Source organism: Mizuhopecten yessoensis, unplaced genomic scaffold, assembly GCF_002113885.1.
Source record: "Mizuhopecten yessoensis strain PY_sf001 unplaced genomic scaffold, ASM211388v2 scaffold3229, whole genome shotgun sequence".
In the NCBI taxonomy this organism is placed as follows: Eukaryota; Metazoa; Mollusca; class Bivalvia; order Pectinida; family Pectinidae; genus Mizuhopecten; species Mizuhopecten yessoensis.
In genome coordinates, this window is record NW_018404940.1 from 3,319,052 (window position 1) to 3,346,666 (window position 27,615).

Genomic DNA, 27,615 nt, shown 5'->3' on the forward strand with positions numbered 1-27,615 from the left:
GAGTCAGTGTGCTAAAATTTCTTCATTTTCCTTGTTAAGAATCAGAGGTGCTAGTTTCAAATCCTTTTTAGTCTGAAATCTGTATGCTAGATATTGAGTAAGGTGGTTTTATTGTTTTTTGTCACTTTGAATAATATTTCTGTTCATGTTAAAAACAAAATCAACTCTCTGTATAAATATATCAGGTGACCGTTAAGGCCCATTGGCCTCTTGTATTTACTTAGTCTTCTCAGAATGCCTGACTGAATATTGATATGCTATAAAAATACCTATCATGTCACTGTGTTGTCTTTGTTTTTCGAGTTAAATAATTCATTAGAACCACAAATCGTTGTCAACGCCAAAAACCAATAGAGTTGTCTGGAGCTCTTTTACGCGGATACATTAATGTAACTCTGTAACGTAATGTCCGTCTAGGATTGTCCAAACAGACTCGTTGTGATGACCATTATTCAGTTTGCTGAAAAATGAGAACGAAGTAAATAGCCTACAGCTAGTGTCCGCTTGTCTACCACGGAGTACCTTCTCAAACTTGATTATCTATCAGATATTTCATGTAATAGAATAAAGCAGAAAATATCGATGCGCTCTTGCTGTTACCCCAGAACATGCGCATTTGACTGGAAATCAATGGCCATGAAGCGGCTGTCACCTGCAGAACACACATCCTCACACTCCGGGGAAAATGAATGGGTCGACGATGCTTTGTAATTTGTGCAGTAGAAGTCAAAGTCAGGGCATGTCAGGTCAACTAAGGGTACTTCTGTTTTATTGGAATATACTTAGAAAATACATCTTTTTAAGGATCCCCGATTCACTGCGAACAAAAAGAAACATTGCGTTCGAAACTTTTTTGGCAGGACTATAGCTTTGATAAATAATTTTCAAATAGAAAATCATATCTTGTTGGACTTTTATGAAAACATAATATAGATGAAATAAACAAAATAAATTCAACAAAAGTGTTCTGAGTGTAAACTATTCTGTGAGTCCAGACCTGGTTTTGAATCCTGGAATTAAGATTCTGAGACTGTAACTGATAGAACTACCTGGACAAAGGTAGTGTACGAGCCTTAATGTGATACAGTTATATCCAAACGAAAGTTAAGGGGAGGTTAGTGTATAGAGGAAAACCGGTAGCCTAATGAGACAGGGATTCCAAAGATTTGGTAGCTTTAAGATTAATCAAATCATTATTTTCATTCCGTTTTTCCCCATGAACTACTAAATTGAAATTAAAACAGATATGCTCCGTCAATGAAAATGATTACATTAAGACAAAAACTATTGAAAATAAAATATTGAATATATATTTATTTTTTTCAATTTTATGGGAAGCTTTTACAATTTATAACTTTAATTCATGCATCGGTAAAATGTCCAGTGTACAAGTGTACAGAACGAGGACCTGAATTTCAGAACATTCTAAGATTTTGTTTATGGAATCCTTTGAGACATACGCCTGCACAAGATGTCCATAACTAGTTCGTTACGTAACACAGCTACATGTATCGTTGTAATAGATATTGACATTTAGTGTTATCTAACAAAGTTTTTTAGAAATTGATAACATCCTTATGGCACACCAGAACACCCAATTATCAACATTAATTGAATTTATTTTCGAACATAATTAAATGTTCACGGGTATACGATTAGTCTTTGAAATATTGACAAAAATATAGTTTCCCATATTTCAACGCTTTTTGGTCGTTAATTTTTTTTTCTGGAGAAGATTGCATTGGTACTTCGATCGTACGGTCAGCTTCTTTACTAGTAAGATAAGCAAGATTGATTTGATTGGTGAACGTAATACACACATACGGTGAGTAATAGATACATATGCCAGAAATGAATTAAACATTATCATACAGCTGTTTTATAGTTCTAGGACTCCGTGTCGATGTTAGAGGCGTAAATCGTTGTTTGAAATCCAAATTGGTTTAAACTACTGTTAAAGCAGATGGGTGTGTGTTTTAGAAATTGATGTGACAGATTTTGTCAGACGACTTGACCACTAGGACGAATTTGTATGAAAAAGTCATGCTGTCTCCTTAAGGATCCACGTACCACTGCCAACAACTGTTAAGCATGCATTGGAAGTTGTTTTTCCGGCATGACTGTAATTTTGATTTTTTTTCATCGCAGTTTAGCAAAATATGGCTTTCATTTTTTTGGGATATAACTAAATGAAATAAAGAATAAAAATCCATGAAATAGTTATATTTTATCGGCAGTGATACAAGGATCCTTAAACAAAATGGCGACATTTTTTTGTGATGTATGTTTGGGTGGTGATTCGTTTCAGCAAATATATCATTGATGGCAAATGACGGTAGAGTCTTCCTGGCATGGTAATTGTAGCCTAAAGTACTGAAACGATGGATAACGATATCAAGCATAGTTGCGTGTCTGACAGTCCGATGTCGATCTCTTCAGCATTCCCCAGAAGAAGCAGACTTGTCATACCACCAAAGAGTAGGGGATAACGGGTCAAGCTCCGTTTTAATATTTTGTTAGGTAAAATGCTTTTGAATAAACAATGTCAAAACATGTTTGAGTTGGATAGGGCCATATCGATTCTGTTTCCTAATTTTGCCGTTTGCAATGTTATTTGACATGTATACAAAAAACTCTTACATTGAAATAAGACAAATCAAATCGTGACACCACAGCAATACGACACCGCATCGATTTCTAGCTTATCTGAGAAGACACCCTTACGTTACAATGATCTCACAAGGATTTCATGTCGTGGGCGTCCTGCTATAGGGAACATCTGACTTTGAGTTCAGAAACAATGATATCAAGTAATAATGTTGATGTTTCGCTACCCACATAACAACAGGTCATGTCAGATTGTCGGTCATATACCGGTCACCTCGGTCTGTACATACAACACGACCAAATGTGACGGCTTATTACTAAACTGTATCAAAAGTGGAATATTTCGATGTCCCCTGTTATGCCTGCTTCCTTTAACTTCGTAATTCACATGCATCAATTGAACGGGTTATCATGATCCGAATATCATATCTATTCCAGTGTGGATCAATGCCGAAGGGAAAACTTCAGCACAGTTTAACAGTAGCAATAATGAAAAATCACTTCCCCGTGTCTCGCCTTCAGAACGCCACATTATTTGAATGTGACATAAATTTACATGCCGGATGTGTCCAATGAAACAGAAAACGCTTACCCCTTTGAAACATATGGTCGTATTATCTTTGTACTCATTTATGAGTGCCCTTGCATATCTTTCATTTATTTGTTTATCTTAAGCCCTAGTTTCATCGATTTTGAGACTACTTTCAGTTTTCCTTACAATTCGTTTAGTTTGTATAAATAATAGGCTAAGATTAATTGTTTTTATTCTGCTGGAAAAAACCCCGTCTGTTGTAGTGATGATCGATGCTTGTTGGGAAACATAATCACAATTTAAAGTATAACAGTCTAATTTGATGAAATCTTATTTTAAAATGCTTTCTTGTTGACCAAAACTTATCAAGCATTATGCGGACTGAAGGAAGGAACACTTCTGATTGGTAAATAATCTATGAAGATATTATTGTTTTAATTCATTATCTACAATTCAGATGTCACCCTTTTTTATGCTGATAATCCCTTAATTTCATTGATAAAATCAAATTCATTAACTTAAAGCGGTAATCAAAACGTCAGAACATAGTTATACATATGTTTTTATCTATCCACAAATGACCTACAACATAGATTGATTTATCTGGATAATTTTACACCAAATCTTGTTTGCGCTGAATTGGACATGCGCATTAGTGTGGATTATATATCTAGTACATATCAGGCTTTAATTGTCACGTAGCCCCTAATTGAAATAGAATCTGAGGCAATGCCAGTAAACTTATTGAATTAGCAGGATCACGTCTGTTTAGACCTGTGTATTCGGGTATTCATTTAATAAAAGCGGACAGGAAACTCATCCGAATTCACATACCGATGAAGAATTGACCGGTTTTAAAAGACGACAATATTAAAATAAATGTTTTCCAGACTTTTAGAAAAAATAGATTTTTTAATTTACATCAAATAAATCAGAAAAAAACTTGGTTTATTCTAAAACCATAGCAAGAACACCAAAAACTCCATGTTTGGTCTCAATTCAAGCTTAGCTTTCATACATCGCACTGCAGGGTAATCAGAGAAATTCCTCCGGAAACCCAAAGGTCAGCTTCATCAGCTGTCATCCTTTACTTTGACAACATTCACCTTGGATTTATCACAAGATTTCACGTAATTCGGAGACAAAAGATATATAACGATATTTTTTTCTCCATTTATATTTATATGTTTTCCCTGTATATCATTGAATACGTCAATGTTATTTCTTTTTAACGTTATGCGTTCCATGTCATTTTCTGAAAGGTTGTGAAAAATAACAAAAAAATAATTATCATTTCCGGTTTTTTTTTTAATGTTATGTGTAATTTTGAATAATGTATCTATATATGGTACTGTATATATATCATATAAAAACAACTATTGTTTAATAGCAAATGTCTGTTTTGTCAACCGTAGATCGAAGTAAATGCAACATTTCCGATGATATTCATAAACCGAAATTGATATGGTATGATTAGGCCATGATAAGACATTACGAAGACTCATTACTTCTGATGAAAGAAATCTAGACTCCAAATTCACCGAGCCGGTAAACAATCGTCTACCTGTTTCGGACTTAATCCCTATGTAGCCATTTTGTTGTTGCGCCGTTTCCTATTAGAAGGCGTACAAAGTCACTTCAAGGGGATTTCATTTCTGCCACAGACAACTCAATCATGTGGCTTGGTGACGATGGTGGTTTCATCCAGCCAGGACTTTGTCATTATAGGGCTCAGATGGCTACAACCCTAGACCTTGAGGTAATCTGCCCGTCTTAGTAAATTCAAAAATACAGGATCTTCTAACCGTGGAACGGTAGTGTTTTCCTCATAAAGATGGGATTTGTTTTCATCATGAGAAAACTATTGATTCTACAAAACAAAATAGTATGGCAAAACATGTCGATTATCTATATATAAAAGGTCAAGTGGTAGAACGTCCTACTTTTGAATGAAGCGTTCTTAGATAAAGAAAGCAGACGTGAGTCGATTACTGGATAAGCTAGAAGCAGAATTCTGTAGCAGAATTTACATTTATATATAGGTTATGTTCTAAACCCTATATTAAATTAAAACTAATTATACCTTCATATAAGTGTTTCCGTTTCCGTTTGTATCTATTCTATTATTTTTTGAAGAGGGAGTGTTCAACTAGATAAACATTCAAGTGTGATATCAATGTCTTACTTAATGCATACGTTCAATGTTAAATATATTTGGGTGATATTCCCGACAAGCTGTCGGTCAGAATTATCTCCCTTTGTTTATCTGACAGTGACATCAATGACCGCAAATCGGTCTAAATTAAGAATTGAGAAAATAAAAGGGAAATACAATTTGAAATGTGTTTAAGCGTACATGTACCTGTGTCGACCTGTTGTTGATTTTCCTTTTGTTTTGATGTCTCTCCAGTCCCTGTTGTTATCTTTCCTTTTGTTTTGATGTCTCTCCAGTCCCTGTTGTTGTCTTTCTGTTTGTTTTGGTGTCTCTCCAGTCCTTGTTGTCTTTCCTTTTGTTTTGATGTCTCTCCAGTCCCTGTTGTTATCTTTCTGTTTGTTTTGATGTCTCTCCAGTCCCTTTTGTTGTCTTTCCTTTTGTTTTGATGTCTCTCCAGTCGCTGTTATTGTCTTTCTGTTTGTTTTGATGTCTCTCCAGTTCCTGTTGTTGTCTTTCCGGTTGTCTTGATGTCTCTCTAGTACCTGTTGTTATCTTTCCTTTTGTTTTGATGTCTCTCCAGTCCCTCTTGTTATCTTTCTGTTTGTTTTGATGTCTCTCCAGCTCCTGTTTTTTTTCTTTCTGTTTGTTTTGATGTCTCTCCAGTCCCTGTTGTTGTCTTTCTGTTTGTTTGGATGTCTCTCCAGTCCCTGTTGTTGTCATTACGTTTGTTTTGATGTCTCTCCAGTCCCTGTTGTTATATTTCCTTTTGTTTTGATGTCTCGTCAGTTCCTGCTGTTATCTTTCCTTTTGGTTAAGTATCTGCTCAGTTCCTGTTGTTGTCTTTCCTTTTGTTTTGATGTCTCTCCAGTCCCTGTTGTTATCTTTCCTTTTGTTTTAATGTCTCCTCAGTTCCTGCTGTTATCTTTCCTTTTGGTTAAGTATCTGCTCCGTTCCTGTTGTTGTCTTTTCTTTTGTTTTGATGTCTCTCCAGTCCCTGTTGTTATCTTTCCTTTTGTTTTGATGTCTCTTCAGTTCCTGCTGTTATCTTTCCTTTCGGTTAAGTATCTGCTCAGTTCCTAGTGTTGTCTTTCCTTTTGTTTTGATGTCTCTCCAGTTCCTGTTGTTGTCTTTCTGTTTGTCTGGATGTCTCTCCAGTCCCTGTTGTTGTCTTTCTGTTTGTCTTGATGTCTCTCCAGTCCCTCTTGTTATCTTTCCGTTTGTTTTGTTGTCTCCTCAGTTCCTGTAGTTATCATTCTGTTTGTTTTGGTGTCTCTCCAGTTCCTGTAGTTATCATTCTGTTTGTTTTGGTGTCTCTCCAGTTCCTGTAGTTGTCATTCCGTTTGTTTTTATGTCTCTCTAATTCCTGTAGTTATCATTCTGTTTGTTTTGGTGTCTCTCCAGTTCCTGTAGTTGTCATTCCGTTTGTTTTTATGTCTCTCTAATTCCTGTAGTTATCATTCTGTTTGTTTTGGTGTCTCTCCAGTTCCTGTAGTTGTCATTCCGTTTGTTTTTATGTCTCTCTAATTCCTGTAGTTATCATTCTGTTTGTTTTGGTGTCTCTCCAGTTCCTGTAGTTGTCATTCCGTTTGTTTTTATGTCTCTCTAATTCCTGTAGTTATCATTCTGTTTGTTTTGGTGTCTCTCCAGTTCCTGTAGTTGTCATTCCGTTTGTTTTTATGTCTCTCTAATTCCTGTAGTTATCATTCTGTTTGTTTTGATGTCTCCTCAGTTCCTGCTGTTATCTTTCCTTTTGGTTAAGTATCTGCTCAGTTCCTGTTGTTGTCTTTCCTTTTGTTTTGATGTCTCTCCAGTCCCTGTTGTTATCTTTCCTTTTGTTTTGATGTCTCGTCAGTTCCTGCTGTTATCTTTCCTTTTAGTTAAGTATCTGCTCAGTTCCTGTTGTTGTCTTTCCTTTTGTTTTGATGTCTCTCCAGTCCCTGTTGTTGTCTTTCCTTTTGTTTTGATGTTTCTTCAGTTCCCGCTGTTATCTTTCCTTTCGGTTAAGTATCTGCTCAGTTCCTAGTGTTGTCTTTCCTTTTGTTTTGATGTCTCTCCAGTTCCTGTTGTTGTCTTTCTGTTTGTCTTGATGTCTCTACAGTCCCTGTTGTTGTCTTTCTGTTTGTCTTGATGTCTCTCCAGTCCCTGTAGTTGTCATTCTGTTTGTTTTTATGTCTCTCTAATTCCTGTAGTTATCATTCTGTTTGTTTTGGTGTCTCTCCAGTTCCTGCTGTTATCTTTCCTTTTGGTTAAGTATCTGCTCAGTTCCTGTTGTTGTCTTTCCTTTTGTTGTGATGTCTCTCCAGTCCCTGTTGTTATCTTTCCTTTTGTTTGATGTCTCTCCAGTCCCTGTTGTTATCTTTCCTTTTGTTTTGATGTCTCCTCAGTTCCTGCTGTTATCTTTCCTTTTGGTTAAGTATCTGCTCAGTTCCTATTGTTGTCTTTCCTTTTGTTTTGATGTCTCTCCAGTTCCTGTTGTTGTTTTTTTGTTTATTTTGATGTCTCTCCAGTCCCTGTTGTTGTCTTTCCTTTTGTTTTGATGTCTCTCCAGTCCCTGTTGTTGTCATTCCTTTTGTTTTGGTGTCTCTCCAGTCCCTGTTGTTGTCTTTCCTTTTCTTTTGATGTCTTTCCAGTCCCTGTTATTGTCTTTCTGTTTGTTTTGATGTCTCTCCAGTCCCTGTTGTTATCTTTCCTTTTGTTTTGATGTCTCTCCGGTCACTCTTGTTATCTTTCTGTTTGTTTTGATGTCTCTTCAGTTCATGTTGTTGTCTTTCCTTTTGTTTTGATGTCTCTCCAGTCCCTGTTATTGTCCTTCTGTTTGTTTTGATGTCTCTCCAGTCCCTGTTGTTGTATTTCCTTTTGTTTTTATGTCTCTCCAGTCCCTGTTATTGTCTTTCTGTTTGTTTTGATGTCTCTCCAGTCCCTGTTGTTGTCTTTTTGTTTGTTTTGCTGTCTCTCCAGTCCCTGTTTTTGTCTTTCCGTTTGTTTTGGTGTCTCTCCAGTTCTTGTTGTTGTCTTTTCTTTTGTTTTGATGTCTCTTCAGTTCCTGTTGTTGTCTTTTTGATTGTTTTTATGTCTCTCCATTCCCTGTTGTTGTCTTTCCGTTTGTTTTGATGTCTCTCCAGTCTTTGTTGTTATCTTTCCGTTTGTGTTGGTGTCTCTCACGTTCCTGTAGTTATCATTCTGTTTGTTTTGGTGTGTCTCCTGTTCCTGTTGTTGTCTTTCCTTTTGTTTTGATGTCTTTCGAGTTCTTGTTGTTGTGTATTCTTTTGTTTTGATGTCTCTTCAGTTCCTGTTGTTGTCTTTCCTTTTGTTTGTATGTCTCTCCAGTTCTTGTTGTTGTCTTTTGTTTTGTTTTGATGTCCCCTCAGTTCCCGTTGTTGTCTTTTTAATTGTTTTGATGTCTCTCCAGTTCCTGTTGTTGTCTTTCTGTTTGTTTTGCTGTCTCTCCAGTCCCTATTGTTGTCTTTCCTTTTGTTTTGATGTCTCTCCAGTCCCTGTTGTTGTCTTTCCTTTTGTTTTGCTGTCTCTCCAGTCCCTGTTTTTGTCTTTCCGTTTGTTTTGGTGTCTCTCCAGTTCTTGTTGTTGTCTTTTGTTTTGTTTTGATGTCCCCTCAGTTCCCGTTGTTGTCTTTTTAATTGTTTTGATGTTTCTCCAGTTCCTGTTGTTGTCTTTCTGTTTGTTTTGCTGTCTCTCCAGTCCCTGTTTTTGTCTTTCCGTTTGTTTTGGTGTCTCTCCAGTTCTTGTTGTTGTCTTTTTTTTTGTTTTGATGTCCCCTCAGTTCCCGTTGTTGTCTTTTTAATTGTTTTGATGTCTCTCTAGTTCCTGTTGTTGTCTTTCTGTTTGTTTTGCTGTCTCTCCAGTCCCTGTTTTTGTCTTTCCGTTTGTTTTGGTGTCTCTCCAGTTCTTGTTGTTGTCTTTTGTTTTGTTTTGACGTCCCCTCAGTTCCCGTTGTTGTCTTTTTAATTGTTTTGATGTCTCTCTAGTTCCTGTTGTTGTCTTTCTGTTTGTTTTGCTGTCTCTCCAGTCCCTGTTGTTATCTTTCTGTTTGTTTTGATGTGTCTCCAGTTCCTGTTGTTGTCTTTCTGTTTGTTTTGCTGTCTCTCCAGTCCCTGTTTTTGTCTTTCCGTTTGTTTTGGTGTCTCTCCAGTTCTTGTTGTTGTCTTTTGTTTTGTTTTGACGTCCCCTCAGTTCCCGTTGTTGTCTTTTTAATTGTTTTGATGTCTCTCTAGTTCCTGTTGTTGTCTTTCTGTTTGTTTTGCTGTCGCACCAGTCCCTATTGTTGTCTTTCCTTTTGTTTTGATGTCTATCCAGTCCCTGTTGTTATCTTTCTGTTTGTTTTGATGACTCTCCAGTCCCTGTTGTTGTCTTTCCGTTTGTTTTGATGTTTCTCCAGTACCTGTTGTTGTCTTTCCTTTTGTTCTGGTGTCTCTCAAGTCCCTGTTGTTGTATTTTTTGTTTTGTTATGATGTATCCACATTACCAGTTGTTGACTTTCGTTTGGTTTTAGTGTCTCTCCAGTGCCGGTTGTTTTCTTTTCTTATATTTTGGTGCTTCCTAAATGCCTTTTATCTTTTTGTGTCTGGTTTATTTTCCATGTTTTCTCTGTGTATTGACGATATAGTCATATATATATTGTTTTTACTAGTAAAATATGTACAATGTTATAATGAATAGATAGAAGAAAGTAGATATAGACACAATGCATATAACGGAATGACGCGGAACACTTTAAAATAGTTTAAGTAGGGTACTTTTTTATGTCTTGTCATATATATTTTCCCAAGTGATCGTACTACCGATATATATTTAAATTTTTATTTAGTAACTATTTAACAATTGGGAGCTTGAAGTTGGTTCCTAGTTCCTAGTTCCGTTTATGTTAAACGGAACTCGGGTCTGGTTCCTAGTTCCGTTTACCTTAAACGGAACTAGTGTCTGGTTCCTAGTTCTGTTTATCTTAAACGGAACTAGAAACTAGGAACTAGAAACCAACTTCAGGCTCCCTAACAATTTATATATATATATATATCTTGTAATAAATCAATATTATTTCCTTTTTTTTCGAAATGAAGCTATTAACTGAATGGTAAACACACATACACATGTATTGATTGGTTCGTACATTTATTTGTACAGAGAATTGTAATGAACAATTTTTTTTTGGTTTGCAATAAAGACCTAAAATAATGTTTTGAAAAGTCCAATTTGGTAGTTGATAACGATAAATTAATTACAAGTTTCTTAAAGAAGTGACAAATCAATTATCAAGTATGTAATGTCGTTATAAATTCAATTCCTACTTCATTTATTTCCCTCAATGATATTAGCTTGCTGAACTCAATACACATATTGACATCCTTTGGGTAAACAATGTATAAACGAAAAGCCATTTTAAATATAGATTCCCGCTGAATGTTGGCAGTATCTTACTTGTAAAATGTAGAAATAAAGAAAGCATTATGTGTTCTTTAATAGTAAATACCGTAAGGACGTTTTAAAGTTTGCATAAATGTCACCAGTACAGTAAAATTCTAACGTTCACTTGTCGCATAATATGAAAATAAAACAAGTCATGACTATTTTAAACAAACATTGGAGATAATTTCCTTTTAAATCAATTTTCTATTTACTTATTCCTATCTTGTCAGCATAAGACCCCGGTAGTGGTGTCAACACTGCAGCAGTGATGTTGTAGGATTTATTTTATTTTCTCACTAAAAATAGCACTTGCGAGGTCATGTCATACATGTAATGTGTAAAATTTATAAAATGGAATGTTTTCAGCCCCCTGCTACAATTGTACGGAAAATTAACTTTAATGAGGAGGTTGACAAGATACACTAAATTCTTCTCAGCAATCAATATCGGAAGCAATTAAGAACCGCTGACATGAACGTCATTGTGTCTAAGGAACAGATTTTTTTCAGCCACGGCGTAAATTATGGTGTAGACTTCAACACAGAAGCAGAGAGATCCTTGATTAGGTAGCGCCTGATTTCCGCCAAAGTGCAAACACCCTGGCTTGTTCTGTTCAACTCGACAGGGAAATGCGTTGGTTTCGAAGAATTTGCATTGATCATACACTGTAGAATTTCAACGAATACCATTGCGAATTAGAATTCCTGCTAAAGTTTATATTCACATAGCCGAATTCCAAATTCAATTGGATAATGTCAAGTATATGGAATGCTAACTTGACGATTGCCGTTGGGATCTATCCCATAATCTGTATTATGCTTGACGTAGTTGCAGATCAATTACAAACGCACAAATACTGGTAGGATTACGCATGTCTTGTATGATGAGCTTCTATATTTTATGACTTTGACGACACTATTTCCATGTCACCGCTCAAGAGTAACATGCTTGATGATACAGTCGTTAAAGGGACACTTTGGTGAAGTAAGCTTTCTAATAACCTAGTTACGAAATTCTTCATGAAAGTATAGTTTGGTACTCATTGTAAAAAATATACGTGGAGAAATTGATAAGGGACAATCTTTTCGTTCCTGTTCAGTAATGAAGAAATCCTTAAAACATTACAAAAAAAAACTTCACTGTACAACCGTACGTGTTAGTGGTAACTGTCGGTGAAATGTGTCTTTCCAGCCGTGGGGAGAAGGTAAACTCCCGCTTTTTTCACCAAGCTTCTTCAGAATACAAGTACTGGCATTTATTCTGAATCAATAGCATCATTCTAAGATAAGAACATCTCAATCGTCGTTATAAACGAGTAATTGATTTTAAGTTTAACCTACTGCTATCGTACATGTACTTTGTACGGTTTGAAATTCTCCCTGAAGTACCCTCTCGCGTGTATACTGTATTTGAACCTCTTTCTGTTTATTAAAATACAACTGTAAACAGAAATATGCCATTAGATTGATATATTATGATACTTATAATTCTTACTTGCGATGTATTGTGTTATTCAAAGAATTGTTTCAATAGAGATGTTGTTAAATTACCCAAACCATAACCGTGTAAAGTGTTGTCCAGCTACTTCGAAACTACAGAACCTTGCAATCACAATATTCAATTTAGGTCTTATAAAAGTGTAGCAGATACTACAGGCTAGCGAGACTAGCTAATTTAAACTTAGTAAGCGGCAATATTATCACATTCGATGAAACTGTGCGTTACAAGCTGAATTTTATATGTAAATAAGTCAGTTATTTGAACTTGAATCTGCGGGTTTTTTTTGGCACTCTTTACCCAAATACTAGGTTGAAATAAATCGATTGTAATGTTATAAAAGTTTAATAAGCACTTTTCGCCCTTACTCTATTTAGACATACGTCTCGGAACATTTTAAACATATTTAAATTTGTTATTCTGTCGACATGTAATAGAACTGACTAGTTCTAAACAGACGAGATGCCAAAACGGTGAAGCAAACAATGACTTTGTTTAGTTTTCTGTATCGCGAATCATTTTTAAATAGTTGCCTCCTTACTTACGAGTTCTCATGAAAAAGTTATGAAAAAAATCATATATGGAGAAGAAACATTGCTTTAAAATATGACATTTATATACCTAATTTTTAATCCTAATATATATTTCTCAACAAAAAATACAATATGTATATAGATATATGATAAATAAAATGTGGTTGGATTATTTTTGTTTGACTTTAACTTGAGAAAAAAAAATCAGCTTCACTTTCTGGTTTTAGTGTAGGAATGAAGTTCCAGCATGGCGGAAATAGATCCTAGTTAACATTTTGAAACCACTGCTGGCATTAGACGCGGGGTTGTTTAGTGTTCAGTTATTGCTACTGTGAGCTTTCAGATTCGCAATAGCCTGTAGAGGACGATATAGTGGTAATGGGTGTCAATAAAACAACGTGGGTAAGTTTCATGGTGGTAATAAAAGTTTTAAATGATATTTGTCTGTTTCATTAGCTTTTAAATACACTTAGTTACTCCCATTGTGGTACTTCGCTTATTTAACACGATGCTTGTGTAGATATACGTCAGGGACTTTATATAAACCGCATTTCAAGGAATGGACGAACTCTCGTTCTAAGGCAAACTAATTAAAAGCTCTCCCATCACTTGTTAAAAAAGGAGTGTTTTATCACAAAAGTGATTTTGTTTTTAATCTTCTGTTCCCTATTCTGTTTAAATTCTATGAGAAATGAACGATTCTAACAGTAAAGTAAACTTGTATCATTACATGGCGTATTGAGTTCATTGACACTTTGGCATGCCCTGCATGTATGTTTAGAAAGAGAAAATCAATCAGCACCTTGTAAACACACTCCAGATATCCGTCCTTCTGTGTTCCTTTTGTTGATCGTAAGATTTTAAAGATTTATACAAGTGTCATGACAGAATGATTTTTCCTGCTGTGTTCCTTTGTATGATCGTAAGATTTATAGATTTATACAAGTGTCATGACAGAATGTTTTTTTCCTGCTGTGTTCCTTTGTATGATCGTAAGATTTATAGATTTATACAAATGTCATGACAGAATGTTTTTTCCTGCTGTGTTCCTTTGGTTGATCGTAAGATTTTATAGATTTATACAAGTGTCATGACAGAATGTTTTTTTCCTGCTGTGTTCCTTTGTATGATCGTAAGATTTTATAGATTTATACAAGTGTCATGACAGAATGTTTTTTCCTGCTGTGTTCCTTTGTATGATCGTAAGTAATAGATTATACAAGTGTTATGACAGAATGTTTTTTCCTGCTGTGTTCCTTTGTATGATCGTAAGATTTATAGATTTATACAAGTGTTATGACAGAATGTTTTCTTCTTTGAGAAAACGACGAAATTTTCTCACACAAACCAATGACGTAACAATCAATACCTGCTCTCAAGAGAAGATAACTCTGCAATACGCAAAGACGGAATTCCGTCTTTGCGTATTGCAGAGTTATCTTCTCCTGAGAGCAGGTATTGATTGTTACGTCATTTGTTTGTGAGAGTAAAGTCATCAATTTTTGAGAAAACGACGTAATTTTCCCACACGAACCAATGACGTAACAATCAATACCTGCTCTCAAGAGAAGATAACTCTGCAATACGCAAAGACGGAATACCCTCTTCGAGACATAAAGGCGAAAATCAAGCAATAAGTGAATACATTACTTAAGTTTCGTGTAACTTTTTAAACTTCATTAATTTCGTAGGTAATGTTCAACCACTTATTCATAGGCATATGAAGAAATTTTGATATAAAGCAATTCTCCGTTTGAGTAGGTAGTCGTAATCAATGAAATTATGTACCCAAAAAATGGTGTTTGTTCGAAAAGATATAATTTCACAGTACCTGAATGTGTTTGTTCAAATTGGCGCGCTTAATTTAGTAGATACTTCAATTATTTGAATGTGTTTTACTAAAGTAATGATACATTCAGTTAAAAGTTGAATAAATCAAATTTACTAAAATATGAAATAAAATAAACTGAGTAGAACGTATGCTTGTTATAATCGAAATGATCATATTACGATTCATGTAAACAAACATACACATATTCCTCATTAAAAACAATTGGCAGCTTACATGCAACACAGCTGTTGTCTCTATGTTTGCTATAGTTGTTTGTTTGGTGTGTATATATACTGGTACACGAATAGACATGTAATCCGCGGCTGAGTTTGGCGTTATTGCCATTTAAAGTGACATTCAACTGAACGAACGTGAGGATTCAACCTTTTCAATAAACTCTGAAAACTTTGGTATCTAATAATATAATCTGCTCAGTGTAAATGTTACGTTACCCAGGAGAACAGATTTGTGAAGTTTTGTAGGATCATTATCACACTTGCCAAATGTATTTGTATAATAAATGCTGGAAATACGAAATTGGTAAACACCTATTTAAAAGTCAGTTATCCGATGTAGAAAGCCAAACAGAGAAACAAAACAAACATTTTCTGCAGTACATAACCATTTCGTCCATTTAGGCCTGAGCGATGATAGTCTAGTGGTAGAACGCCGGGCTCGTGACCGAAGGGTTGAGGGTTCGAGTCACTTTGCTGTATATATGAACAAGATACTCCGCTTGTTCCAGTCTACTCAGCTGTAAATGAGTACGTGGTTGGGCAGTGCTTGAATTGTTGAATGTAGCTGTTAGCGCCGAAATGGCAGCACCGGCTGTATGCTCCCCAGGGAGTTGAGAGAAATATTGGCTGGTTGCAAAGGTCCTATAGGAACCACAAAGATTAATTGTGAACCGCTTTGAGACGACCTACGAACTAGGTTATGATAAAGCGGTATATAAGAACCTCGAATTATTATTAGTTACGGTTAAAAGAATGAAAATTCATATCTACTAAATCCTTTTGGATTTAGCTGTAGCACGGTTGGGCTAGAACACTTCTGTCGACTAGGTAGCTCAGTCGATTAGAGCAATAGTATCACAGTCTGAAGTTCTGGGTTCGAATACCGGTCTAGTCCCGTTAGAGTTTTACACTCTAAATCCAATCAACAGGTAAGACGATAAATGGAATGATCATAAGGATCCCTGTCCCACTGGACTGTGGGTTTTCCTATAAACAGTACCCCTTCCCTTAACTTCCGTTTGGATATAACTGTAGCACAGTTGGGCCCGGACACTTCCGATGACTAGGTAGAGCGATAGTATAACAGTCTGAAGTCCTTGGTTCAAATTCCGGTTAAGCCATGCTAAAGTTTGATATTCAGAAAATTATATTTTGTTAACTTCATCCTCATTATTTTTTCATAAAGTCCCGGCAAGGTATGGTTTTCTTTTTCAGAAATTATTAATCGAATCTTTAGTCGTGCCAGACAAAAAAAATCAACTTCTGACAGTGGTACGACAGAAGGGCGGATTCTAGTAGCAGATGTCTTGACAAGCGGACTAGAATATCATCTATAGGGTGTTTCCAAAATTTTAAATTTGTGAGAAGTTTGGAACATGAACGATTTATCATAAAAACACCCCAAACATGTACAGACTTCGAAGGACCGCCAGCTCGTAGCGTATTTCAACCAACTTCCTTATTCCATAAGGGCGTATGTTTGATTCCTACAAGTAATCATCCCATGGTCTGACACCGGGTTATCGGGTCACATTAAAAATTGATATTGGGCGGTTTCTTACCAGTATCACTGGTACTTTACAAGCCTCGCCCCTTACATGTCGGATACCAAGTATGATACTACGCTCGGCCAAAAACCACACGCTGCATGCTCTCGACAGGAGGACTTGGTAACTTCAGTTTGTATCAGATTTAAATCGTATCATCAGTTAGATTCATATAGAATGTCGGTGTCCACATTACATGTATGACATGACCTCGCAAGTGCTATTTTTAGTGAGAAAATAAAATAAATCCTACAACATCACTGCTGCAGTGTTGACACCACTACCGGGGTCTTATGCTGACAAGATAGGAATAAGTAAATACAAAATTAATTTAAAAGGAAATTATCTCCAATGTTTGTTTAAAATAGTCATGACTTTTTTTTTTTTTTTTATATTATGCGACAAGTGAACGTTAGAATTTTACTGTACTGGTGACATTTATGCAAACTTTAAATCGTCCTTACGGTATTTACTGATAAAGAACACGTAATGCTTTCTTTGTTTCTACATTTCACAAGTAAGATACTGCCAACATTCAGCGGGAATCTATATTTAAAATGGCTTTTCGTGTATACATTGTTTACCCAAAGGATGTCAATATGTGTCTTATTAGTAAGGGGAAATGTGTCAAAGCGGATATTTTCATTTAAGGATCCCCATACCACTGCCAAAACCCCCTATGAACTGGAAATTGTGTTTTGCTGACATGAAAATAGCTTAAATAAATCATTTTTGAAAAAAACTATGTCTTAGGAACTTTTATTAAAAATGATAAAAATGAAATTCCTGAATACAGAAAATTAACACACGGGGTTTTAAGAGTAAAAAAGGAAAACAGACAAGACGGGGATTCGAACCCTCGCCATCTGATTACAATACAATCGCTTTAGGATCTGAACCATCAGAACAGCTGTTATTTTCCAACCTAATTCCATTTTATGTCCAAAATGAAACTTTTTTTTTTTTTTTTAGGTTCAAATTGTTTTATTCCCCAAACATCTTTGGGAGGGATGTCAGGGTTGGGGTGCGCCCCGGAATCATCCCTCTTACATAATATAGCCTCATGAAAAAGGACTCTTTCTCTTCATTCTCTCTTTCTTTTTCATTCATTCTTTCAACCGGAAGTTAAATGAAACTAAGTGAAGGTTGCTGTATTTAGAAAACAACTGCAGTGAATTCTCTAGGTTTTTTTTTGTTGGGACATAGATCCTTAAGTTCAAATTTAGATTTTATGTACGGCATTTTGTTTGGCAAATAGCAGAAAGTTACAGAGTTCGTATGATATTCTTGTGTTATCAGGAGATTGAAATCCGTCATTTTCTAAACACGGTAGATATACGTGTATATATACCAGTATATATATATCTCGACTTCGGAAGTGGCTGAGAGGTGCTACTTCCTATACGGGCTAAGTCACTCAAGCCTAGTTAGTTTATTTTCAAATCTATGCTGATTTACAATTCATTATTTTGTTCAAAATAATGTTCAAAATAACAGATAATGTATTAATTAAGAGTAAATATATAAATGTTTACACAGATCATTCCAAATCTCTTTTTCAATCCGCGTGAAGTTGTCATTTGATTTGTTTTATAAATAGTTAGTGAGAGCTAATTCTATATCGGTATCTACAAATGTAGCTGATTTCATTCACACAGTGTAGGTCACACAAAAAAAGGACTCCATTAGCCCCAGGTTATGTTTAACATCTACTGTAGCTGATAATTTTTGCCTTTTTGTGATCACTGTACGTTTTTAAAATTGACAACATCGGCTTTACGCGTGTAATGTATTTTGTCCTTAAAGGTCAAAACCTAAGAGAGTTCTTTATTATGTTAATTAAAATCCAATTAGTGTACGTACACGGCAATGGTTAAACTGATGGTATTTTCTTTGATTTTACGTATGTAAGTTATCACATAGTGTGCTATTTGATATCCTTTGGTTAATTATATGATAAAATAATCTTGAAATAATTTTAAATACATATGATTTTTATGAAATTCGTTCAAGTTCGTTTCATGAAATTCCTAAGTAATGGACAACCAGTTTGAGATCCTTTTTATTGCTTATAAATGAAATATGGAAGTTGTATGAAAACCCGCCTTCGTGAAGGTAAAACATTGTGAAGGAGATTGAACCCATAGCTCCTCATCAATGGCAGTCGTAAAGCAAGTCAAAATTGAAATAAATCATGAGTTGTACGGTTGTAAACAAATATAGTTGTTTCAGATCATGGACAAGTTACAGAATACATAACTACAGTCAAATGGCGTCATTGAAGATATTTTCAGGCCATAATTAATGTCGCTCACAGTATTTGTCGCTTTTAAGCATGACATTTTCAATTCACAAGAACAAAAACATTGACGTTAAGAATAAAAAGGAATTTTCTCTATTGATTTTTAATTCCAACGTTCTCTGTCTATTCTATCTCCATGGTGTCTTTCCCGAAATATATTGTCACGGGAAATAATGACAGGTTAATTAACTGCAATAAATCCTATTTGGTACTATGGGGAAAACTTCCTAAAGTTAGCACGCGAGAAGACTACATGTATAAGAAACACAGAAAATGTTACTGATGTGACCTACATCTGTTAAAATACTCGTTCGATGTATGGCAGTTTCCATTAAGTTATATATCGACGCTGCCTAATTTCATGACACAACAAATTTGCGATCAAGATCAACAATCGATGTTTGCCAACACCACACAAAGGTGGCAATTAGGAAGAGACTGTTAGGGGAGTATTCATTAGAGCGAAAACAGGCTCCAGTGTTTATCGTGCCTTTCGCGCCAAAACGATGTAACTGAACGCAGAATTTGCTGTGATATTTAGGGAAGGCTGTAAGGAGATACATGTATCAACGGGTATATTGTTATACATCTTTAGAAGGTTTTAGGTGAAGGGAGCTCCCATTCTTGCCTAGTATGTTGTAAGAAGTGTAAGGGGAGGTGAAACCTACCGTTGATGGCGATTTAAAGTGGATATCAAATCTATATATGATGACTCTTCGGTTGTATATACTATCGACACCGCATAGATAGGTGTTGGAGGGGTTTACGATGATCTCCGCAGTTAAAGGATATTTGATTGGTAAGATAATCTCAACTCCGCATTTCTCAACCCCGCAGTTAAAGGATATTTGAATGAAGCTTATGTATATAAGCTTAGTTTAAACTGATAAATTTCATTCTATCTATCTGTATTTATATTGCTACCATCCGTACTGAATTTATCATACTTGGTAGTATACTTTATAATTGAATGTAACCTATTATAATGTCTTCAGATAGGAACGCATATGTACAATACATAAGTAGGGCCAGTTTGTTTTCATTAATGATATGCAGTAGGGGGGCCAGGTCAACGAGTAATTTGATTGGTCAACAGATTCAAGCTAAACATCTTCATTGTTTTAGCTGGCAGTTTAGTTAGCTTGGGATTTATCAATCGTGTTTACATTTCTACCTCTACTCATCTAACGTATTTAATATATATATTTAAACATTTGCATTTATCATCTTTTCCAATGGATTGAGTTCGTTCACCGTAATTAGCATTTCTTTGCGATGTTTGTTTACATCGAGTGACTTTGCGTACGGAAATTTTCTCACGCTTGTTCTCCCGCCATGGCGCCTAAAGGAAAATCCACTACGAGCACAAAACGTAAAACCAGAACTTCAAAAACAACACCGTGGGACTCTAACAACCCTCAAAACTGGACAATTCAGCAACTTAAAAGTGAGTTGGAGAAATTGAACATTCATGGTTCTTTCACGGGCATGTCAAAAATCGCGCTACGGAATTTGTATCTCGAAAACGTAAACAGACACCGAGAAGTAAGTGTTACGGCCTCCCAGTCAGAATCTGTTACGCCTGCCAATATTACGAATACATCTGCAGATGAAGTTTTAGATACTACGAACAATTCATCCTTAGATGCTTGTGCTTTGGACATTTCCGATGTGGAACTACTTTCCGACGCGGAACATTCCGCGCACTCATCCCAGACGGTTTGTGATCAGTCCGCGCAACCTACAGGAAGTCAATCTGCTACGTCACGGCGGAGGGATTCCAACATGGCAGCGCCCAGTGTGGATAACAACCAAGAGATACAGCAGCTTCAGAAAACAGTGATCGAGCTACAACAGACCATGATAGCGATGATGAGCTCACAAACGACGGCTAAGGAGTCTGTTCCAGAATCATCGTCAGGATATACTCTCGCCACAGCATTAGAAGCACTGAGAAATACCGGCGACTGTACGGCAAATGTCGCGTCAGCCAGCACCAGTACAGGTGGGTACAGATTACCTAAATCGCAATATGGTGTACCGGCAGAGTGTATTCCACATGTCGATGTCGTATCTGAGAATATACAGAAGAAAATATGGGAGGGTAGAGACATTAATCTTGCCAGTCTTCTAATCCCACGATATGAAACATGTAAAAATACTGGAGACAGGATGGACGGAATTCATATCAGTATTAATGAGGTAGAAGACCCCCGCCTAAGTAAGTCGCTCAGTATCTCGGAATACATCACAGCTTTTGGAAAGTACAAGAGGGTGCTCTGTACCAAATTCCCAGAGCGACGACCAGAATTGGACAGATATGAAGCAAATGTAATTGAAATTTCTAACATCTACGGCTCTCATTTTTACGAGTACCACTGCCAGTTCTCAGCTAGGGCGGCAGCAGCATTGAGAGACAATAACATTAAGGTGGATTGGGCGATTAAGGATAATGGTCTTCTCAACATGGTAGTATGTAATGCCAAAGTAAACACCTGTCAGCTGTGTGGCTTAACTACACATTCTACTGCCTTCTGCCCACAGCAGCGCCACAAAACATCACATTCTAGACATCAGTCAGGAGTGAGTAGGAAAGAAGTGGACAAACATGGCCGCCAAAAAGTCAAAGTTAATGGGCAAGAGTTGTGCAATAACTTTAACAATGGCAAATGTACCAGGGGAGACTCATGTTTTTTCGCTCATATTTGTGCTAATTGTCAGGCCAACAATCATGGAGCCGCAGTGTGTAAGAAAAACAAGACGTCGCAATGACAATCAGTTATGGACAATACATCTTCAACTCCTATAAACATTGAGTGTTTGGCTGAGGAATTACAAAAACACCCCAACAGAGAGTTTGTGAATTATCTTATAGACGGACTAAAGCAAGGTTTCGACACCATGGTGTCAACTACTTCTCTGCCTACTATAGAATGCAAGAATTTACAATCGGCATACAACAATTCTGGTATTTTGGACTCCCTGGTCGCATCCGAGGTAGAGAAAGGATTTTTATGTGGACCTTATATTCAACTACCCTTTAGGCAGTACAGAGTTAGCCCTATAGGAGTAGCTATTGGAAAGTATTCTAAGAAACCTCGCCTTATAGTAGACTTGTCATCCCCGCACGAGGACAACACACATCCATCGGTTAATGAATTAATAGACAAGGAGCAGTGTTCACTGAGCTATGTCAAGATAGATGATGCCATATCACTCATACAATCTCTAGGCAAACACACAACCATGTGCAAGACTGACATCTCTGATGCTTTCAAGTTGATGCCTATTCATCCTAGTCAGTGGCACTTGTATTGTATCCTTTGGAAAGGGAAGTACTATTTCTACAATAAATTGGCCTTTGGGTGTAGATCAAGTCCAAAAATTTTTGACACCTTATCGGAAGCTATTTGTTGGATCGCGCGAGAGAACTATGGCATACCACACATCTTACACCTACTTGATGACTTTATAACATTTGAATGTCCTAGCAAATGTGGAGAGAGAAATATGGCATTGTTATATCTGATTTTTAACAGACTCAATATCCCCATGGCAAAACACAAAACATGCGGACCTGAAACAGTCATAGAGTATTTGGGTATCATTTTGGATTCCAACAAGATGGAAGCACGACTACCAGACGACAAACTCTGCAGAATAACAGAATTTCTGACAGACTTTCAATCGAGACAGTCGTGCACCAAACGGGAGATGTTACAACTGCTTGGTCATCTTAATTTTGCGAGCAGGGTAGTGCTTCCAGGAAGATCATTCGTGTCTCACTTAATTCAACGTTCCATCACGGTGAAAGCTCTACATCATCATATCAAGATAAATAATGAGTGTAGGGAAGATGTTAAAATGTGGCTACAGTTCTTGCTACAGTGGAATGGTGTGTCAATGTTTTACAATACCCAAGTTATCACATCTGATGATTTATATCTTTACACTGATGCATCAGGAACACGTGGTTATGGTGGGTATTTTCAACACGAGTGGTTTGCCCAACCATGGCCTGCAGGGTTACAAGGAATGGTGTCTAAATCCGACGAGTTATCTATAGCTTTCAAGGAATTATATCCTATTGTAGTAGCTGCACTATTGTGGGGCCATAGGTGGTTAGGTCAACGTATTGTGTTCATGTGTGATAACTCCGCTACCGTGGCTATTCTTCAGAAAGGCCGATCCAGATCAGCTCACATCATGCCACTAATGAGGAGATTAACCTGGTGTGCAGCGACCCATAACTTTTCTATATTATCTAAGCATGTTCCTGGCAAACTCAATGTCATAGCTGATTCTTTGTCTCGGTTACAGCTGGAGAAATTCAGACAACTAGTCCCATCGGCTTGCAGGTACCCACGCGTGGTTCCAGCCCCTTCAGAGGTCTTGTGGAGCTCCAACCAGTCATCGAGAACTTGTGGAATGCAGCAATAGCCCCCAGCACAAGAACCACTTACCAGACAGGTTTTAACTTTTTTATTAGATTCCTCCTTATGACAGGAGTGATTGCTAGTGCTGGCGCGTTAGACATTCAAGTGACAGAAGATTTGCTGATATATTTTGCAGCACATTGTTTTAACAGTAAATTGTCTCATAATACAGTTAAACTATATTTATGTGGTATACGTTTCATGTGCCTTCAACAGAACATTGCATACCCGGTGGCGAAAGATATGCCACGTCTCTTTTCCGTGTTAAATGGCATTAAACGGTCGCAAGCTAAGCCAACTAGACCGCGTCACCCAATAACTTTTAACATTCTAAAGGAAGTTTGTGTATTTCTTCGGAAGACAACACACAGATTATTTGATGATGTGCTTTTGGAAACGGTGTGTATAGTGGCCTTTTTTGGGTTCTTAAGGTGTGGTGAGTTTACGGTTAAAAGCAAATTTGACTCATCTATTCATCTGTGCGTGAAGGACTTGGCTATACTACAGGATTGTGTAATATTGACACTTAAGTGTTCTAAAACGGACCCTTTCAGGAAAGGAATAGCCATCAAACTTTTCAAAACTGATAATTATATTTGTCCTTACAATGCATGTCGCCAGTATATCACAGCAAGGCTACAACAGAATCCATCTCCTTTGGATCCATTGTTTGCGAACCATGATGGCAATGCTTTATCACGTAATACATTTCTTGCTAGGTTCAAGCATACTCTTAAATGTGTTGGTATTAACCCAGATATGTATAATGGCCATTCATTTAGGATTGGTGCAGCTACTACTGCAGCTGCAGTTCAGGTGGAAGATCATATGATCAAGGTTTTAGGCAGATGGTCTTCTGATGCCTATTGTAGGTACATCAGAACGCCCCAAGATTCCATCAGGAAAGCTCAGAGATCTATGGCTTTTGCTTGTCGATAATTAACAACAAGCTTTTTATTATTGAAATATTAAGACATAGTGCGTAGGTCTAGAGGTGTCATTATAGTAATAAGACACACATACCTAATATTATTACTAAATCATTTTGGGGCACTCAGTTCAATTCAGTATATCATTTAACTGAGTTTTGGACTTTTCATTCAAAATTATTGTTAAATAAATTCTAATTTCTCATTTCATCCCCAAAATTATTATATGTAGAGATCGATTGAATTCATCAGTATCCTAATTCTCGTAGCTGGTGTATCCTTCTAGATACAGAAGCAGAGGATTAGGGATATTAACTGTAATTTGTCTCAAAAAATTCTTTCATCTTAAACCTTATTCGGGATATTACATGTAGCTCATCAAGCTGCAACGAACGAGGTTTAGGTAATTTGTTTTGGAAATAGAAGTACTAGAAGTTTACAATCGTCACACTACTATACCTTATTCGGACCTGGTAGCTCATCAAGCTGCACCGAGATGAGGAATAGTGTAATACGGGATGATCATCTATCTATATATCTGTATAACCATACTGACACCTATTCCTCATCCGGACCTGGTAGCTCAGCAAGCTACACCGTGATGGGGTATAGCTCATTACAATATACATGATGTCCAGTTATTATCCTCTTCTGTCATACTCATCAGTAGCTCTAGCCAAGTACTGTTCCAACACTGCATTGTTGACGGTCCGCTAGAGTTTTAAGATGAGGATATTTAACTGGACACTACATGCTATCCTTCTTCTGACGACAAATCCAGGAGAAGGATATTTAGTTTATTTTGTAGTAACTGAGTTGCCCCTTTCGCCAAACATAGTTATGTAGTTTGTTATATGAATGTATATGTTTTTAATTATTTGTCATATAATCATGTTATGTCATGTGTTGTGTAATAAATGTATATATTGTAACTTTATATTCTTGTAATTTGTTCAGTTTAAATTGGTAAGATAATCTAAACTTCGCATTTCCTAACTCCGCAGTTGAAGGAGATTTGAGAGATAAAATAATCTCAACTTCGCATTTCTCAACTCCGTAGTTTAAGGAGATTTGAGAGGTAAAACTCCGCATTTGAAGGAGTTTGTTTTGGGATTTAAGATGATCCCAACTCCGTACTAGGATGTGTTTGTGGGGTACAATAGAATTTCAACTCCCCATTATTAGATGTACTTGGGTTGAGGGCGATTTAAAATTCGCATTTGTTCGGTAATGAGGTGAAGGGTGATGATCTCAACAACGCTTCAGAAGGTGTTTTTAATTGTAGATTGATCTCAACTGTTATAAGATGGTGGTTGGGGCAGAAGGTTATATTAACTGAACTTGTTAAAGATCCCCGTACCACTGCCAAAAACTGAAGCTACGAGTCGGAAACTCTTTTTTGTTCGGCGTGACTACGGCTTTGACAAATTATTTTTGAAAATAAAACGATACCTTGAGGGACTTTAAAAATATATTATAATGATAAAGTAAATAAATGTAATCAGCAAAAATGTTCTGAGTGAAAAAATATCAGTGAGGCCAGACCTTGATACGAAACCTGGAACTCAGATTATTGTACTACAGGTATCTCTCTAACCGACAGGACTAGCTGGTCAACGGTGCAACGGTTATATCCAAACGGAAATTAAAGGGAGGTTAAGGTATTTAGATAAAATAGTGTAACCACAGCTCCGCATTTGTGGGTATATGCTGTGTTTGGGTCGCAATTCCGCATAAGTAAGTGCCTTGTCAAAATGACTAGTAGGCATTGGACTAATTCACATTAGGGTTGTAAGGGGATGTCAACCACGAATTAAGAGAAGTTTGGAGATGTGTGAGGGTTGAGAGAAGTGGGGAAGAGGGTTGGAGATGTGGGGGAGGAGTTTTCGAGATGTGTCAGGGAGGAGTTTTGAGATTAGGGGAGAGGGTTAGAGGTGTGGGGGAGGTGTTTGGAGAAGTGGGGGTACCTAAAATCCATTTTGGTAGACGTTTGGTAAGGTAGCGATGATTTAAAATATGCATAACGATGCGATTGAGAGTGTATTGAAGCTCAGCTTATCTGCAATGGTATTCCGTCTTTGCGTATTGCAGAGTTATCTTTTCTTGAGAGCAGGTATTGATTGTTACGTCATTGGCTCGTGTGAGAAAATTACGTCGTTTTCTCAAAAATTGATGACGTTACTCTCACAAACAAATAACGTAACAATCAATCCCTGCTCTCAAGAGAAGATAACTCTGCAATACGCAAAGACGGAATAGATTTTGGAGAAGTACATTGTAGTAGTAGTTTAATAAAAAAAAGGTAAGAGGTGTATTATTTTTACTATTGCATTCTTTACGTCCCATCAACAGAGAAGATGTCATTAGGGCCATTAAAATTGGATAAAACTTGTGAAAGAAAATGGCATTAAACAAACGAAAAAGGAAAAGATAATAGTAAAGTTAAAAACTGGTGAGTTTAATCTTTTAGAACAGATCAATAGTTGTCAGAGATGATTCCTCTTTCCACTACAGAGATTTAAGTCTTCATATATTATTATTAATATTTTCTCTGAATTTCTGAAGGTCAATACAATACAATAATGAGTGCTTTACTATGAATGGCTCATGACATGCTATGCATTAAGGCTGGTTTTCGCGCGAGTAATGTAGGACAGGCCTACCGTAAACAAGCACCAATGACAACCTGGATTTAGCGTCTTTCTCTAGAGCTCCGATACCATTCACCAGTTTAAGGGTTAATAGAGTGTTAATGTTGGAAAAACTCAGATACTGTTCCACAATTTAGTCTGAGACGATGTGCCCGACTATACGCAGAAATTTCCCTATCACTCAACCTTGATTAGTTCAACTGTATAATGGGAGGGAGTAAACGAAAGGAACGCCGACGCAGTATTCCCATGTGTACCGTAGTAGAATACTAAAACAGCACTATCTTACCGTTCGTGACTGTCGCATCTTGGTGTAACAATTCAATTTTAAATCTTCTGAGACGTCTGAAAAATCAATGTGGAGAACATTATTTCCTATATGTTTTAACTTCGACCAAAATTGTACGGGGGATATACATTAGCATGTTTTTTTTCTAACTAAGACTGATACAGCGTGATAAAGTTCTACAGAACGTGACTCATTTGTTCTTACTGATTGCCATGACATTTACGGCTGTTTACACGTCTTTTCAGGACTCTAAGGACAGTTGAGTTCGTACTGATTCTTCATCATGGTCCCTGTGCACGTCGGCGTCTGGATTCACGTCACTCTTGGTAAGTCCTGATGAAATAAAGGTTTGTACTAGTCCTCAGGTAATTTTCAACAATTTTATTGAGATAACATTTGTTTTGTAAGAGAATTTAATTGTACTGCATTGTAGATGTTTTTTTGGAAAGGCTTGTGAAATATGTTTATTCGTCTCCTAAAGGACTTGCATCACATGCATTCAAACCATTCTAACAATACTTAGAATTTCGTTTCTCAAATTTTACTTTCAGTATACTGGCAAGTTGTTGTAGGTTTGAGATTCTTATTGATGATAGGTTACATTAACAGTGTGCATACAGTCTCAGGTATAATCCACAAGGTGTTTGTGGAT

General features: G+C 36.6%; 2 protein-coding genes across 2 annotated transcripts in view; both read left to right on the top strand.

The window, feature by feature from the left end:
- Positions 1-27,615, top strand: part of LOC110447192 (serine-rich adhesin for platelets-like) — a 58,950-nt gene that overhangs the window by 22,792 nt on the left and 8,543 nt on the right. The window contains exon 2 of the mRNA XM_021492730.1: positions 27,209-27,289. Within this exon, the coding sequence (XP_021348405.1) occupies positions 27,247-27,289 (43 nt within the window). The 5' untranslated portion in view covers positions 27,209-27,246. The remainder of the gene's footprint in view (positions 1-27,208; positions 27,290-27,615) is intronic.
- Positions 19,882-24,194, top strand: LOC110447193. The gene is made up of 2 exons (XM_021492732.1): positions 19,882-20,663; positions 22,979-24,194. The coding sequence occupies exons 1-2, from the start codon at positions 19,994-19,996 to the stop codon at positions 24,031-24,033; spliced, it is 1,725 nt and encodes a 574-aa protein (XP_021348407.1). The 5' UTR covers positions 19,882-19,993; the 3' UTR covers positions 24,034-24,194.